The 13,159-nt window shown below is 38.3% G+C and overlaps 1 protein-coding gene across 1 annotated transcript; it reads left to right on the top strand.

Annotated features, from left to right (window-relative positions):
- The first annotated feature begins 7,307 nt into the window (after positions 1-7,307).
- LOC140805436 (uncharacterized) lies at positions 7,308-9,026 on the top strand. The gene is made up of 3 exons (XM_073161707.1): positions 7,308-7,773; positions 8,725-8,827; positions 8,954-9,026. Exons 1-3 carry the CDS (start codon positions 7,308-7,310, stop codon positions 9,024-9,026), a joined length of 642 nt encoding a protein of 213 aa, XP_073017808.1.
- The last annotated feature ends 4,133 nt before the right edge of the window (positions 9,027-13,159 follow it).

The following is a 13,159-nucleotide window of genomic DNA, read 5'->3' as shown; positions in this document are numbered from 1 at the left end:
GTGATTTAGGGGAGTGTGATGACCGATTCTACCATCAAAACAAGGTAAGGATAATGATTGATTATTAATTAATGGTGATTAAAAATGAAGGGGCTATCATAATAAGGAGAGAGGATCAAATTGGAGAGTTGACAATCAAGTTTAAATCTTTAAGGGGTGGCCGAAATCTTGCTTGGTCAAGGAGGGAAAATATTGCTTAATTAATGTATTTTAAATCCTTAGAGTTTTATTTACCCATTCAATATTTTAGTGAATTAAGTAATTAATTAGTTTAGTAATTATCTTGCATGCATGGCAATTTCCTTAAAGTAAATTACTAACATGTAAATTTATAATTTATTAGAGAAAGTAGGCCAAGATTAACTTATCTCAATTGGTCACATATTTTAATTTAGGCTTTTACTTAAATTATGGGGCATAAAGGAACTTACTTACTACTAACTTCAATTAATTAATTAAATCCCTAAACATTCTTTTACATTAAAATAAATTATTCATTATAAATTGAGTCTAGATATATTTTCTCATTATTAAAATTTTTCTCATTACTCCAACTCCAGTTTGACCTTTCTTATTTAATTGAAAAGACAAAACTAAACTCATGCGATTTAAAATAAATAATCAAGACTAAATAACTTTAAAATGCCCTAAAAAATAGAGAAATCATTTTTAATTTAAATACTAGAAATTATGCATGACTTATACGTGTCTGATTTACGGGTTCTACAGAATTCGTTGGTGTCAGGGTGATTCCAGGGCTTAGACCTGCTCTGATGGGCCCGAACCATGACCTGGGAGCATGGTTCGCCGGAACGGCCGTTATGCGGCTGGACACCGTTCCAAAGTTCCAGGGCAAAGCGGTGATTGTTTTGTAGCGCTGTTCTTCGACGTTTTATCGGCGATTTAACGGGAAAGCGGAACGGAACGGGCGGAACAGAACGATTTTGGTGTTTAAAAAATATGGTTATAAGATATTCATGGTTCATTAAGGTGTATGGTAATAGAATGGTTATGTTATTGGTAATATATTTCATAGTTGTTGATGATTATTAAAATGAATGTGTAGAATAGAAAGTTGATCTTGAGACAAATAGGAAATGGAAGTGCATAAATGGTATGAAAAATGTGGCAGTAGTTGTGGTTTATAGTATAATGTCTTGTATATTGATCCAATTGTTGTGAGGCCACTTCCATTAGAAAGATAAGATATAAGGCTATAACTTTCATGTTTTGAGTTTTGTTCAAATTATTAGGGAAGACGAGCCAAAAGTGGCCCGAAGTGTGTCGTGTGTATCGTTGTTCTTGCACTGACACATGTTAGGAATATCGAAATGTTCGAAATCAATTTAATCTACGAGATAGTGATGAAGAATATAACAATGATCTCGCTCCTCCGCGTCACTCTTCGTGGTATTAGCTTTGGTATGTTATAATTTTTAGTGTGTATTTCTTATTGTGCTATTATTGTAAAATAGTTTTGTATTGAGAGATTAATTTGTAATAACTTCATATATTTTATTTTTTAGTATGATGTAATTTATATTTTAATTTTTTTTACCAATTTTTTGAATTTATTAATTTTTTTCTACAACCGTTCCGCAACATAACATTGGAACTGGAACGGTAGTTGCCGTTCCAAGCACCGCAACCGTTCCGGCGAACCTTGCCTGGGAGGGCCCTAACACTGCTGGTCTGACCCATGGAGCAGCACGAAGGAGCCTAGTGAAAGGGAGTTCGCGGTTGAGGTGTTTCAGCTACTAGCATGTGTGCTTTGTGTGTAGGCTGCATGGGGATGGAGTCATGTTATCTTTGGGTCCAGAGGAGTGCTAGGATGGGCTAGGGAAAGCCGAGCCGTGGCTGGTCCCACAGGTGGTGGGTTAGGACCGCAAAAAATGGAAAATAATGTACTAGGGTAAGTAGATAAGGGAAGGTGCGAATTTCAGCAGCATGTTAGCCTAGTGTTTGAAGGCTTAGGGGTCGGGATTGAGGAGGTTAGTAAATTTTAAATGTTTATAAGGTGTGGTAAGAAGTTGGGAAAAATTTGATTAAGTTTCGGGTTAAAACCGACACTCTGGTCCAAGTTTTAAAACGAATCTGTTAAGTTTTGAAACAGGCTCGAGTTTACGTCTAAGAATGATATTAAATATGTTTTGGGATGTTTTAAGGTGTTTGGTAAGCTTTGGGTCGGATGTTGAGGTCCAGGGGTAAAACGGTGATTTTGGGTTTCCAGGCGTAAAATGGTCATTTTGCACCCGAGTCGAGATTTTTCTCCTGGCAGCGCCCCGAGCATAAACTTATTATTCTTTTAAATGTTTATGCATCATGACTATGATTTTTATGAAATTATGAAAGTACGTTGCTTGCTTGATTTTAAAGAAAATTTACGTATATGCATGATTTTAATAAGTGATGAAAATGATGATGTTTTTGAAGGATGAGAGTTAGTTGTGACTGACGATGTATATGTATAGATGACATGAGATATGATGAGCTGAGGCCAAGGCTCAGGGGACGGGTAATGCTGTCTCTGATTTTCCCGCCACCCGGTACCGTTGTTACACGTAGAAGGATCTATCGAATAGAGCTGATATGATAGAGCTGATACAAAAGTCACAACTAATGAACCAAATTCAATTAAATTAACATGTATACGTATATGATGACATGAGATGACATGCTTTGACACGATTGCACACGACACGTTTATGTTAAGCTTTTAAGTTCATGAAAGATATGTTGAGTATGGTATTTTTCACTGCTGTGTGCCACGTATATGTACTTTTTATTCCTAGTACAAGTGTGTTGAGTCTTTGACTTACAAGGCGTGTGTGATACAGGTTAGCCCGAGGATGAGAGGACTGGAGCTGCTGAACTCTGAGTAGGCAGACCTGGTGCGGTGACACGACCCAAGGACCACATGTTTTATGCATTATTATTTGCGAGTTTTGAGAGGGTTAAACATTTTCACACATTGATGATTTTAAGATTACTCATTTATTTTTACGTATGCTTTTGGACAAGTTAGGTAAAATTAAACTTTATTATTTTTACTGTCAAATAATTTCGATTATTTTACATGTTATTTCGAAATAGGAGCTTTTAAAAAAAATCTGCACTTTTAAAATGAGTAGATGTGACAGTTGGTATCAGAGCAAGGGTTCTGCATAGGGTTGTGCCACCGCCAGCTTCTGCCGCTCAGTCTTGAAGCCTCAAGTCTGTAAGATTTTATATTTCAAACGTTTTAAATGATTTACTGTGATCACCTGCATGTTTACATGATTTACACTTTACGATGATCTACTGTACATGTTTAACTACTGTTACAATTTAAGGAGATGTTCTTCGGGAATTATTTCCCAGCTGATGTCATGGGCCGCCTAACTAGGGAGCTCATGAGTCTCCGATAGGGGGACTTATCTGTGGTGGAGTTTATCCTCAAGTTTGACAGGGGCTGCCATTTTGTGCCCATGAAAGCGAAAGATGCCGCCCAGAAGCTGGGGAATTTCTTACAAGGTCTGAGACCCACCTTTCGCCAAGACGTCATGCTGATGAGGCCGGTAGGATATGATGAGGCCAACGCCTGTGCTTTTCAGGCGGAGCAGGCTCTGAGGGACATAGACTATGAGGTGTAGAGGAAGCGGCATCAGACTCATTCTAGTTACCAGCCGCAGAAGAAGTAGTTTACTGGGCCGTCTAGGAAGCAGGGGCAGCAAAAGCCACAAGGACAGCTTAGGAGACCACATCAGCAGCAAAGACCTCCTCATGCACCACGAGTGCCTAAGCCAGATGACAGGCAGCCATTCCCACAGTGCAACAGGTTCCATTTTGGCAAGTGCATGTGGGGGACCTTTAGGTGCTTTGTTTGTGGTCAGGAGGACGATAAAGCAGCGGATTGCCCTAGGAACCAGAGCCCCACTATTGGCCGAGCTTATGTGATGCATGTTGAGGAGGCTGAGGCAGAGCCAGACTCGACACTGATTACTAGTAACCATTTTGTTTAAGATTTCACTTTATCGAATAATTACATGGATTTTATGCTTGCATGAGGATTAATATTTGGGATTTATGACATAGAAGGAATTAGGATGCATACTCTACCTATTTGGGATGAAGAATTTAATTGTTTAATTTGAGAATTTTAGGGACCCATTTGTAATAACCGATAATTTAGTACCTAATTGCTAAAATCGAGAATTTGGGGATTTGAATTTGAAATTGAGAGAGAGTCATATTGTAATTTCAAAAAGTTGAAGGGCCCAAGTGCAATTTTCGAACCTTTAAGGGGCTAATTTGCAATTTTTGATTTTTCGAGGATTAAATTTTGAATTTTTGGAATCAATGTTTGGGTTAATTTAGTGATTTTCCAAGGATTTTGGGTTATTTTCTGATAAGAAATTTCTTAAGTTCAACAATGTTAGATTTGATGGTATGTTTTGTAGCAGGGGGGATATATATTGCAGGTGTAGCCACACATGCATTACTAGACTCAGGGGCTACACATTTGTTTATATTCGAATCCTTCGTCAAGCGACTGGGAATCATTCCAGTAGCGATGGATTCAAGGTTTAGAGTATCGATCCCATCCGAGGAACAGATGTTCACTTCCCAGATAGTGAAGAGATTGGAGCTTCGATTACAGAAGCATATGGTGCATGTAGATTTGATAGTGTTACTGTTGCCAGAGTTCAACATCATCTTGGGCATGGACTGGCTATCTTCTCATGGTACAGTCATAGATTTTTGACAGAGTTCAGTGTCTGTCAGACAGCCCAGTGGGAAGCCGTATGTTTTTGAGGCAGCTAGAAATCATCAGATGCCACACGTCATTTCTTGCTTGTGTGCAAGGAAGCTTATGAGTAGAGGCTGTCAGGAATTCTTAGCCAGCATTGTATCAATGACAGAGCCGGCCAGCCAGAGGCTCGAGGGCGTGGATGTAGTCAGTGAGTTCTCTAGTGTTTTCTCTGACTAATGTTTCAGGAATTCCACCAGACACAGAGGTGGACTTCTCTTTTGAGCTCATGCCAGGGACAATGCCGCTATCTAAGGCACCATACCGGTTAGCACCTACAGAAATGAAAGACCTACAATGCCGATAGCTAAGGCACCCTACCGGTTAGCACCAATTCTTTTTGTCAAGAAGAAGGATGGTAGCATGCGACTGTGTATTGATTACAAAGAGCTGAACAGAGTCACAATTAAGAATAAGTATCCATTGCTGAGGATCGAGGATTTGTTTGATCAGCTTCAGGGAGCATCTGTGTTCTCCAATATATACCTTCGATCCGGTTACCACCAGCTGAAATTGAGGGAGTCAGATGTGCATAAGACATCCTTCTAGAGGCGTTACGGGCACTATGAGTTCATGGTGATGCTCTTTGGCCTGACGAACAGCGCCAGCGATTTCATGGATAACATGATTCGCGTGTCTCAGCCATTTTTGGCTCAGTTCATTATAGTTTTCATTGATGATATCCTGATCTATTTGAAGAACATGGAGGAGCATAGTCAGGACCTGAGGATATTGTTACAGACTCTACAGGACAGGCGACTGTATACCAAGTTCAGCAAATGTGAAATCTGGCTCGACAGGGTGGTATTTTTGGGACATATTGTCTCTCATGATGGCATAGAATTCGACCCCAACAAAGTGGAGGCACTCAGAGATCGGCCAGAACCTAAGAGCGTGACAGAGATCCGTGGTTTCTTGGGATTGACAGGCTATTACAGGAAGTTCATCCAGGGCTTCTGTTCTATTGTGGTGCCTATGACCGCCTTGACGTAGAGGAATGCCAATTTTATCTGGGGACCTGAGTGTCAGGAGAGCTTTGACAAGCTGAAGCTAGCGTTGACCATTGCACCAGTACTAGCTATGTCATCAGGGCAGGGAGAGTTTGTGGTCTATACAGATGCATCGAAGCTTAGTTTGGGTGCATTTCTGATGCAGCATAACAGAGTGATAGCCTACGTGTCCAGACAGCTACAGGTTCATGAGAAAAATTATCCGACTCATGACGTTGAGCTAGCAGCAGTGATATTTGCCCTGAAGATCTGGAGACACTATTTGTATGGGAGAAGTGCAGGATTTTCACTTATCATAAGTGCGTGAAATAATTCTTCACACAGAAAGAACTTAATAAGCGACAGAGGAGGTGGCTTGAGCTAGTGAAAGAATGTGATTGTGAAATTAGCTACCATCTGGGTAAGGCTAATGTGGTGGTAAGGCTAATGTGGTTGTAGACGCTCTGAGCACGAAGCACGCAGTGATTGCTCATTTGTCAGTGCAGAGACTGCTAGAGGCTGAGATTCAGAGATTTGAGCTTGCAGTCTATGCCAGGGGCGAGGTCCCAAATCTTGCTACTCTGACAGTACAACCGACTTTGAGGGACAGAATCCGGACATGGAAGACCTCTAACGAGCAGTTACAGAAGTGGAGACAGAGGGATGAGGCTAAGGGCCAAAGACTATATACAGTTGTGGACGGCATATTCAGATATAGGGACCGTCTATGGGTTCCTGATAGTGATACCCTTCGAGCCGATATCTTGAGCAAGGCCCACAGCACCTCGTACTCCATCCATCGAGGGAGTACGAAGATGTATACAGACTCTGTATAGGTGGCTAGGCATGAAGCGAGATATTCTGCGTTTCGTCTCCGAATGTTTGAATTCTTAGCAGGTCAAAGCATAGCATCAGAGACCTGCAGGGAATCTGAGACCAATCCCCATTCCCGAGTGGAAATGGGAGAACATTACTATGGATTTTCTGACAGGGCTTCCGAGAACTGCTGGAGGATTCAATGCCATCTGGGTGATAGTTGATCGACTCGCGAAGTCAGCTCATTTCTTACCGATCATGAAGACATTCACCATGACTCAGTATGCAGAGCTATACATCAGAGAGATAGTAAGATTGCATGGGATTCCAGTGTCCATCGTTTCAGACAGGGATCCGAGATTCACGTCTGTATTATGGTAGAGTCTCCATCAGGCGTTGGGTACGAAGCTACTGTTCAGTACTGCTTTTCATCCTCAGATATATGGTCAATCAGAGACGGTGATTCAGATTCTGGAGGACCTACTCCGAGCTTGCGTGATCGACTTCCAGAGTAGCTGGGAGCCAAAGTTACCTCTTGTAGAGTTCACATAAAACAACATTTTTCAGGCATCGATAGGTATGACTCCATACGAGGCATTGTACGGGAGAAGGTGAGATCACCAGTTTATTGGGATGAGGTAGGATAGTGAGCAGAGTTGGTTCCGGATATTGTCAGACAGACAAAAGATTTAGTGGCTAGGGTTCGGGACAGGATGAAGACTACACAGAGCCGTCAGAAGAGTTATGGTGATCAGAGGTGGCGAGATCTTGAGTTCCATGTAGGGTATCATGTTTTCGTGAAAGTCGCACTGATGAAGGGTGTGATGAGGTTCGGGAAGAAGGGCAAGATCAGCCCTAGATATATCAGACCATTCGAGATCCTAGAGAGAGTGGGGAAACTTGCATACAGAGTTTCCTTACCGCTGAATCTGGCGAGAATTCATAACGTGTTCCATGTCTCCATGCTGCGGAAGTACATGCCGATTCATTCGCATGTGCTTAACTATGAGCCAATTCAGCTGACACCGCACCTTTCATTCGAGGAGAAACCAAGTCAGACATTGGATAGGCAAGAGAAGAGACTCCAGAACAAGGTGATCAAGATGGTCAAGGTCAAGTCGCTGAATCATTCTGAGGAAGAGGCTACTTGGAAGACCGAGACCGAGACTGAGATGAGGAGTCGCTACCCGGAGTTATTCGATATGTTCAAAATTTCGAGGACGAAATTTTTTTTAAGGGGGGGGGGAGAGTTGTAAGGTCCATGAATTTAATTCACTTAACATGTTTCCATGCAATCTAGGGTTTATTTAATTATGTGTTTAAATTATTTTTGTGCATTTTATGCATAATTATTGCATGATAGGATTTATTTCATGAAATTTTAAAAGTTCATGGCATTAGGGTTCTAGACGCATTTCACGCTCGAACGAGGAACAGAGACCGGGAAATTATCAGGAAAATTATTTTTATTGCATGATTAGTTTTTGTTAATTAATATAAGGTTTTTAAAGGTAATTTTCAAGAAATGGGCTTTGTTTGGTACTTTTACCCGCCAGAGCATATTGTGCAGTGGTACGTAAATTTTATCGAATCGGGGGACTTTTTGAAGGTCTAGCTAATATTTTCAAAAACTTATCTAAACGAAATATTTTTCGGGATTTTGTTTAGGCTTAATGGACCTACTTTTAATCTTATTTGACTCTAAACTTTTAAATGATAAAGTAAGGGTCATTAACTTGTAATATTCTATTTAATTAGCACAAAACTATTCCTTAACCTAAACTAATCTTCTCATTATAAGCCGACACCTTCCCTCCACTTTCATCCTCTCGGTTTCAGCAGCCATAACCAATAAAAGTCTCGGCCACTTCATTTTCTTACAAAAGAAATTCTCTTGACATTCGTTCTTTGATCTCCTCGCGTCTATAACATCAAGGCACGATGTGTACTCTCCTTTTCACATTATACATGTCATATACAGCGGTTTTGTGTGTCATGTATGAAGCTTTTGTAGATCTTGCATGATAACGTATGTTTGCATTTTTCTATCTCGGTTTGTGCATGGTTCTTGTGCAACTCACGTTCTGTTGTGAAATTTTTTGTAAAGGGATTGCTGGTGATGTGTTATAGGATCTTTTATGTTGAGGATTCTAGTGGTACAACTTCTGGACTCGCGATTGGCCGAGGGAGTGAGGGATAAAGGCCAGATCGATGGTTTCATGAGTGGTGTCAGGTAGATCGAGTGTTGGGGAGGGAAGTCATTGGTGTCAGGGTTATTCCCGGCCTTGGACCTGTCTCTGATGGATCCGAACCATAACCTGGGAGGGCCCTAACACTGCTGGTCTGATGCCTTGAGCAGAATGAACGAACCTAGTGCAAGGGAGTTCGCGGTTGAGGTGTTTCGGCTCCTAGCGTCTGTGCTTAGTGTGTAGGCTTCATGGGGCTGAAGTCAAGGTATCCTTGGTTCTAGAGGAGTCCTAGGACGGGCTAGGGAAATCCGAGCTATGGCTGGTCCGATAGGTGGTGGGTTAGGACCGCAAAAAAGGGAAAATAATGTACTAGGGTTTGTAGATAAGGGAAGGTGCGAATTTCAGCAGCCTGTTGGCCTAGTGTTCGAAGGCTTAGGGGTCAGGATTGAGGAGGTTAGGAAATTTTAAATGTTTATAAGGTCTGGTAGAAAGTTGGGAAAAATTTGATTAAGTTTCGAGTCGATTCGGGTTAAAACCGAGACTCATGTTCAAGTTTTAAAAAGCATCGGTTAAGTTTTGAAAAAGACTTGAGTTTAAATTTAAGAATAATTTTAAATATGTTTTGGGATATTTTAAGGTGTTTAGTAAGCTTCGGGTCAGAATGTTGAGGTCCTGGGGTAAAATGGTCATTTTGGGTTCATTTTGCCCCCGAGTCGAAATTTTTGTCATGATAGCGCCCTGTGCAAAAATTTATCATTCTTTTAAATATTTATGCATCATGAATATGATTTTTATGAAATTATGAAAAAACGTTGCATGCTTGATTTCAAAGAAAATTTACGTATATGCATGCTTTTGAAAAGTGATGAAAATGATGATGTTTTTGAAGGATGAGATTTGGTTGTGACTGACCATGTTTATATATACAATGACATGAGATATGATGAGTTGAGGCCAAGGCTCCGAGTAATGCTGTCGCTGATGTCCCTGCCGCCCGGTACCGTGGAGATACGTAGATAGATCCATCGAATAGAGCTGATACGAAAATCACAACTAATGAAATGAATTCAATTAAATGAAAATGTATACGTGTATGATGACATGAGATGACATGCACACGATATGATTGTACACGACACGTTTACGTTATACTTTTAAGTTCATGAAAGATATGTTGAGTATGTTATTTTTCACTGATTTGTGCCACATATATTATTTATTATTCATGGTACAGGTGTGTTGAGTTTTTAGACTTGTAATGCAGGTGAGCCCGAGGATGAAGGGACTGGAGGTGCCGAACTCTGAGTAGGTAGACCTGGTTTGATGACACGACCCGAGGACCACATGTTTTCCGCTTTATGATTTGCGAGTTTTGAGAGGGTTAAACATTTTCACACGTTGATTATTTTAAGATTTTTACTCATTTATGTTTACATATGCTTTTGGACGAGTTCGGTTAAATTAAACTGTATTATTTTACTGTCAAATAATTACGATTATGTTACATGTTATTTCGAAAATGTGAGATTTTTAAAAAAAAATCCGCACTCTTAAAATGATTAGATGTGACACTTACCATGAGCCGATGGGTGCAATAAGAAATGAGTTCTGACATTTTTGATCAAAGAATTGATGAAAAAAATTATGCAAATTAGGGTATGCTCGAATAAGAATAAATATTATTCTGAATCACATGTAGATGTTAACCCATGACTAGCTGTATTCCGGAACCATTGACAGTTATATCGGATTTTGTTTTCCAGTTGAGAAAGTCAAAGTTCAAGAAGTTGAATTTGACGATTATAGTTTGATAGAAATAAAATAAGATGATATTTAAAACTATTGAACCGTTATTTTAAAATATAACGTGAAACCGATTGAATCATTATTTTAAAATAGACTAATTCAATCATCGATACAACTACAGCAATAAAATTTAAGCTTATCATGTTGCTCGCGTTTCTCGTGACATGCCCAGAAATTTTACTTAGTCATTACGAAATTGTTCCGAGGAAACTCTTCCGAGGGCATTCTCGTCATTTCAACTTTGATACTCTCCGTTATTTGGATTCCACCTGCCATTCCTCTGTCTTCATCCTTTGGGTTGGCTGGCCAAATTCAATTTCTCATCTTGGATTGGATAGTCCGTTTTGATGATTGATAATAATTAATTCACAATCAATTATTATTTTTATTTGATTGATTATTCCGAAGAAAGGATGTTTGGATATGTATTTTTATCTCTTCCCGAAATGGAACGTGATGTTTTGGGAATAAATTTCAGCAACAGGAGGCGTTTCTGCTGAAACTTTTGTGTAATTGTTTCGTTTTTCATTTTTTACCATTATAATAAAATGGTTCAGTTTTTTACAGCTTTATTTATAATATATAAAAATTTCAGATTTGATTTTAGTAAATACAGGTTCAATTGGGTTTTTCATCGATTGTTGATTTTAGTAAATACAGGTTCAATTGGGTTTCTCATACATGTTCATTCAAAAGAAGGGAGTGTGTTTATTTTACCATTTTGCCCACAATGATTAAACTCAGTTTAACTATAACAATATTACAGATAGGGGCAATTAAAACAAAATTTAATAAAAATAATATTTAAAACTTAATTTATTCAAAACATAAAAAATTTACAAATATGAATCAATCATTATTTTCTTCGGTCATTTGGGAGTATTACTAGTTTCTTCTCATTCTTCAAATCTATTGCATTCCAGAATAAATATCATATGTAGTTTGTTCTTTACCTCCATGAAGCACCATTTTCGAGTACACTGTGAACCATTGTGGACTAATTATATTGAGAATAATGTAGAGTAATTTTTTAAAGATTGAGTTGGAGAGAAGACAGTGAAGGATCGTGTATTGATACAACAATAAATTTATTTTTTGAAATTTTATCGTGTTCTAAAAGTCAAGTCAACTCCCAGATTATCGAAACTCAAGCAAGCCCTAGCATTTTTGGTTGTGTTTCGATGAATCTGGGTCACGTTAAAAGAGACACGACCCAGATATCCGACCCAGAGAAATAAAATTTGTATGATTGTTTATGGCATCGAGATATCATGAATCTGGTCGAGTGTTAATTTATATACTCGACCTAGAAATTGAAAACAACTTAAACATATTTGAATTGCACTAACGTTTTTAATATTATTTTTAGTCAAAGTTCTGCTCGATCCAAAATGAACATACGTCCCTTTTTTAATACCAGTTTTAGTTGGGTCGAGTTTAGTTGAAAAACTCTACCCAAATTTTCTATTTTATGCATTACAAATAATAATTTTATGTTGTTTTTTGCAGATTTATTTTCCTCCAAACTTTAAAGAAATCAGTTTTATGAGTGCAAGATGACATTGGGGTCTCACTATATTGAGGTGTCTGGTAAAACACATTCATTTTTAAATGAAAACCAGTTAGATCAGTTAGTCCAACAAATCCAATTTGGTAATTTATTAGATTTGTGAAAGATTATACAAATTTGAATAAGATTTTGTGATTTTTGATGAGTAGACATGCATATGATAGTGAGAGTAATGAATTTTGGATGGTGTATAGCAAGAGGCTTGTACTTTTTTCATTGTAGGAGTATTGTTTGATAAGTAGACATACATGTGATAGTGGGAGTAATGAATTTTGGATGATGTATTGCAAGAAGCTTGTACTTTTTTAATTGTAGGAGTATTGTTTGCTCACTAATCACAATTGCTCTAAAATTATCCCACCTTTATCTGAGAAAGATGAATTTAGACTTAGGAATTTTAGTGGAGATCGAGCCTATATTTGGATGATTTGAAGGCTAAGATTGATGAATTCGAAAATGGTGAAGATGAAGAAGTGGATGTTACGAAACTGAAACTGTCTGGCCATCTGTCTCTATATGTAAAGCCCAAAAATCAACATACGTAAACCACATGCATGAAACGATTTAAATTGCTTACTTGATTTGCATAAGTAATCTAAATGCTTACATGATCCATATTAAATGGTTATATGATATGATTGCATGATTAAATGATTATATGACATGATTGCATGAGAATTGTAGATTTCATACGAATATTCGATAATAAGCTGGGGAAAGGAGACCGGAGATATGACATGATTATATGACATGATTGCATAAATATTTTTCATTAAATATTTTCAATTCTTCTTAATATTTTTAAAAATGATTAAATTTTTCTAAAAATATTCGGTTTCAGGCAAACGATGGACTTTTAAAATATCAAATGCATTATTTTTTTAAACTAAATTTTATAAACTTTTATTTTCAATTAAATAAGTGTTATTGGGCCCGATTTAATTAATTTGAATAGGCCCGATTGCTCATATATTTGAAAGCCGAAAACTCAACCCCATTA

Source organism: Primulina eburnea, chromosome 11, assembly GCF_022965805.1.
Source record: "Primulina eburnea isolate SZY01 chromosome 11, ASM2296580v1, whole genome shotgun sequence".
Classification (NCBI taxonomy): domain Eukaryota; kingdom Viridiplantae; phylum Streptophyta; class Magnoliopsida; order Lamiales; family Gesneriaceae; genus Primulina; species Primulina eburnea.
Note: the sequence above shows the minus strand (reverse complement) of the source record. Positions and strands in the feature narration are given on the sequence as shown.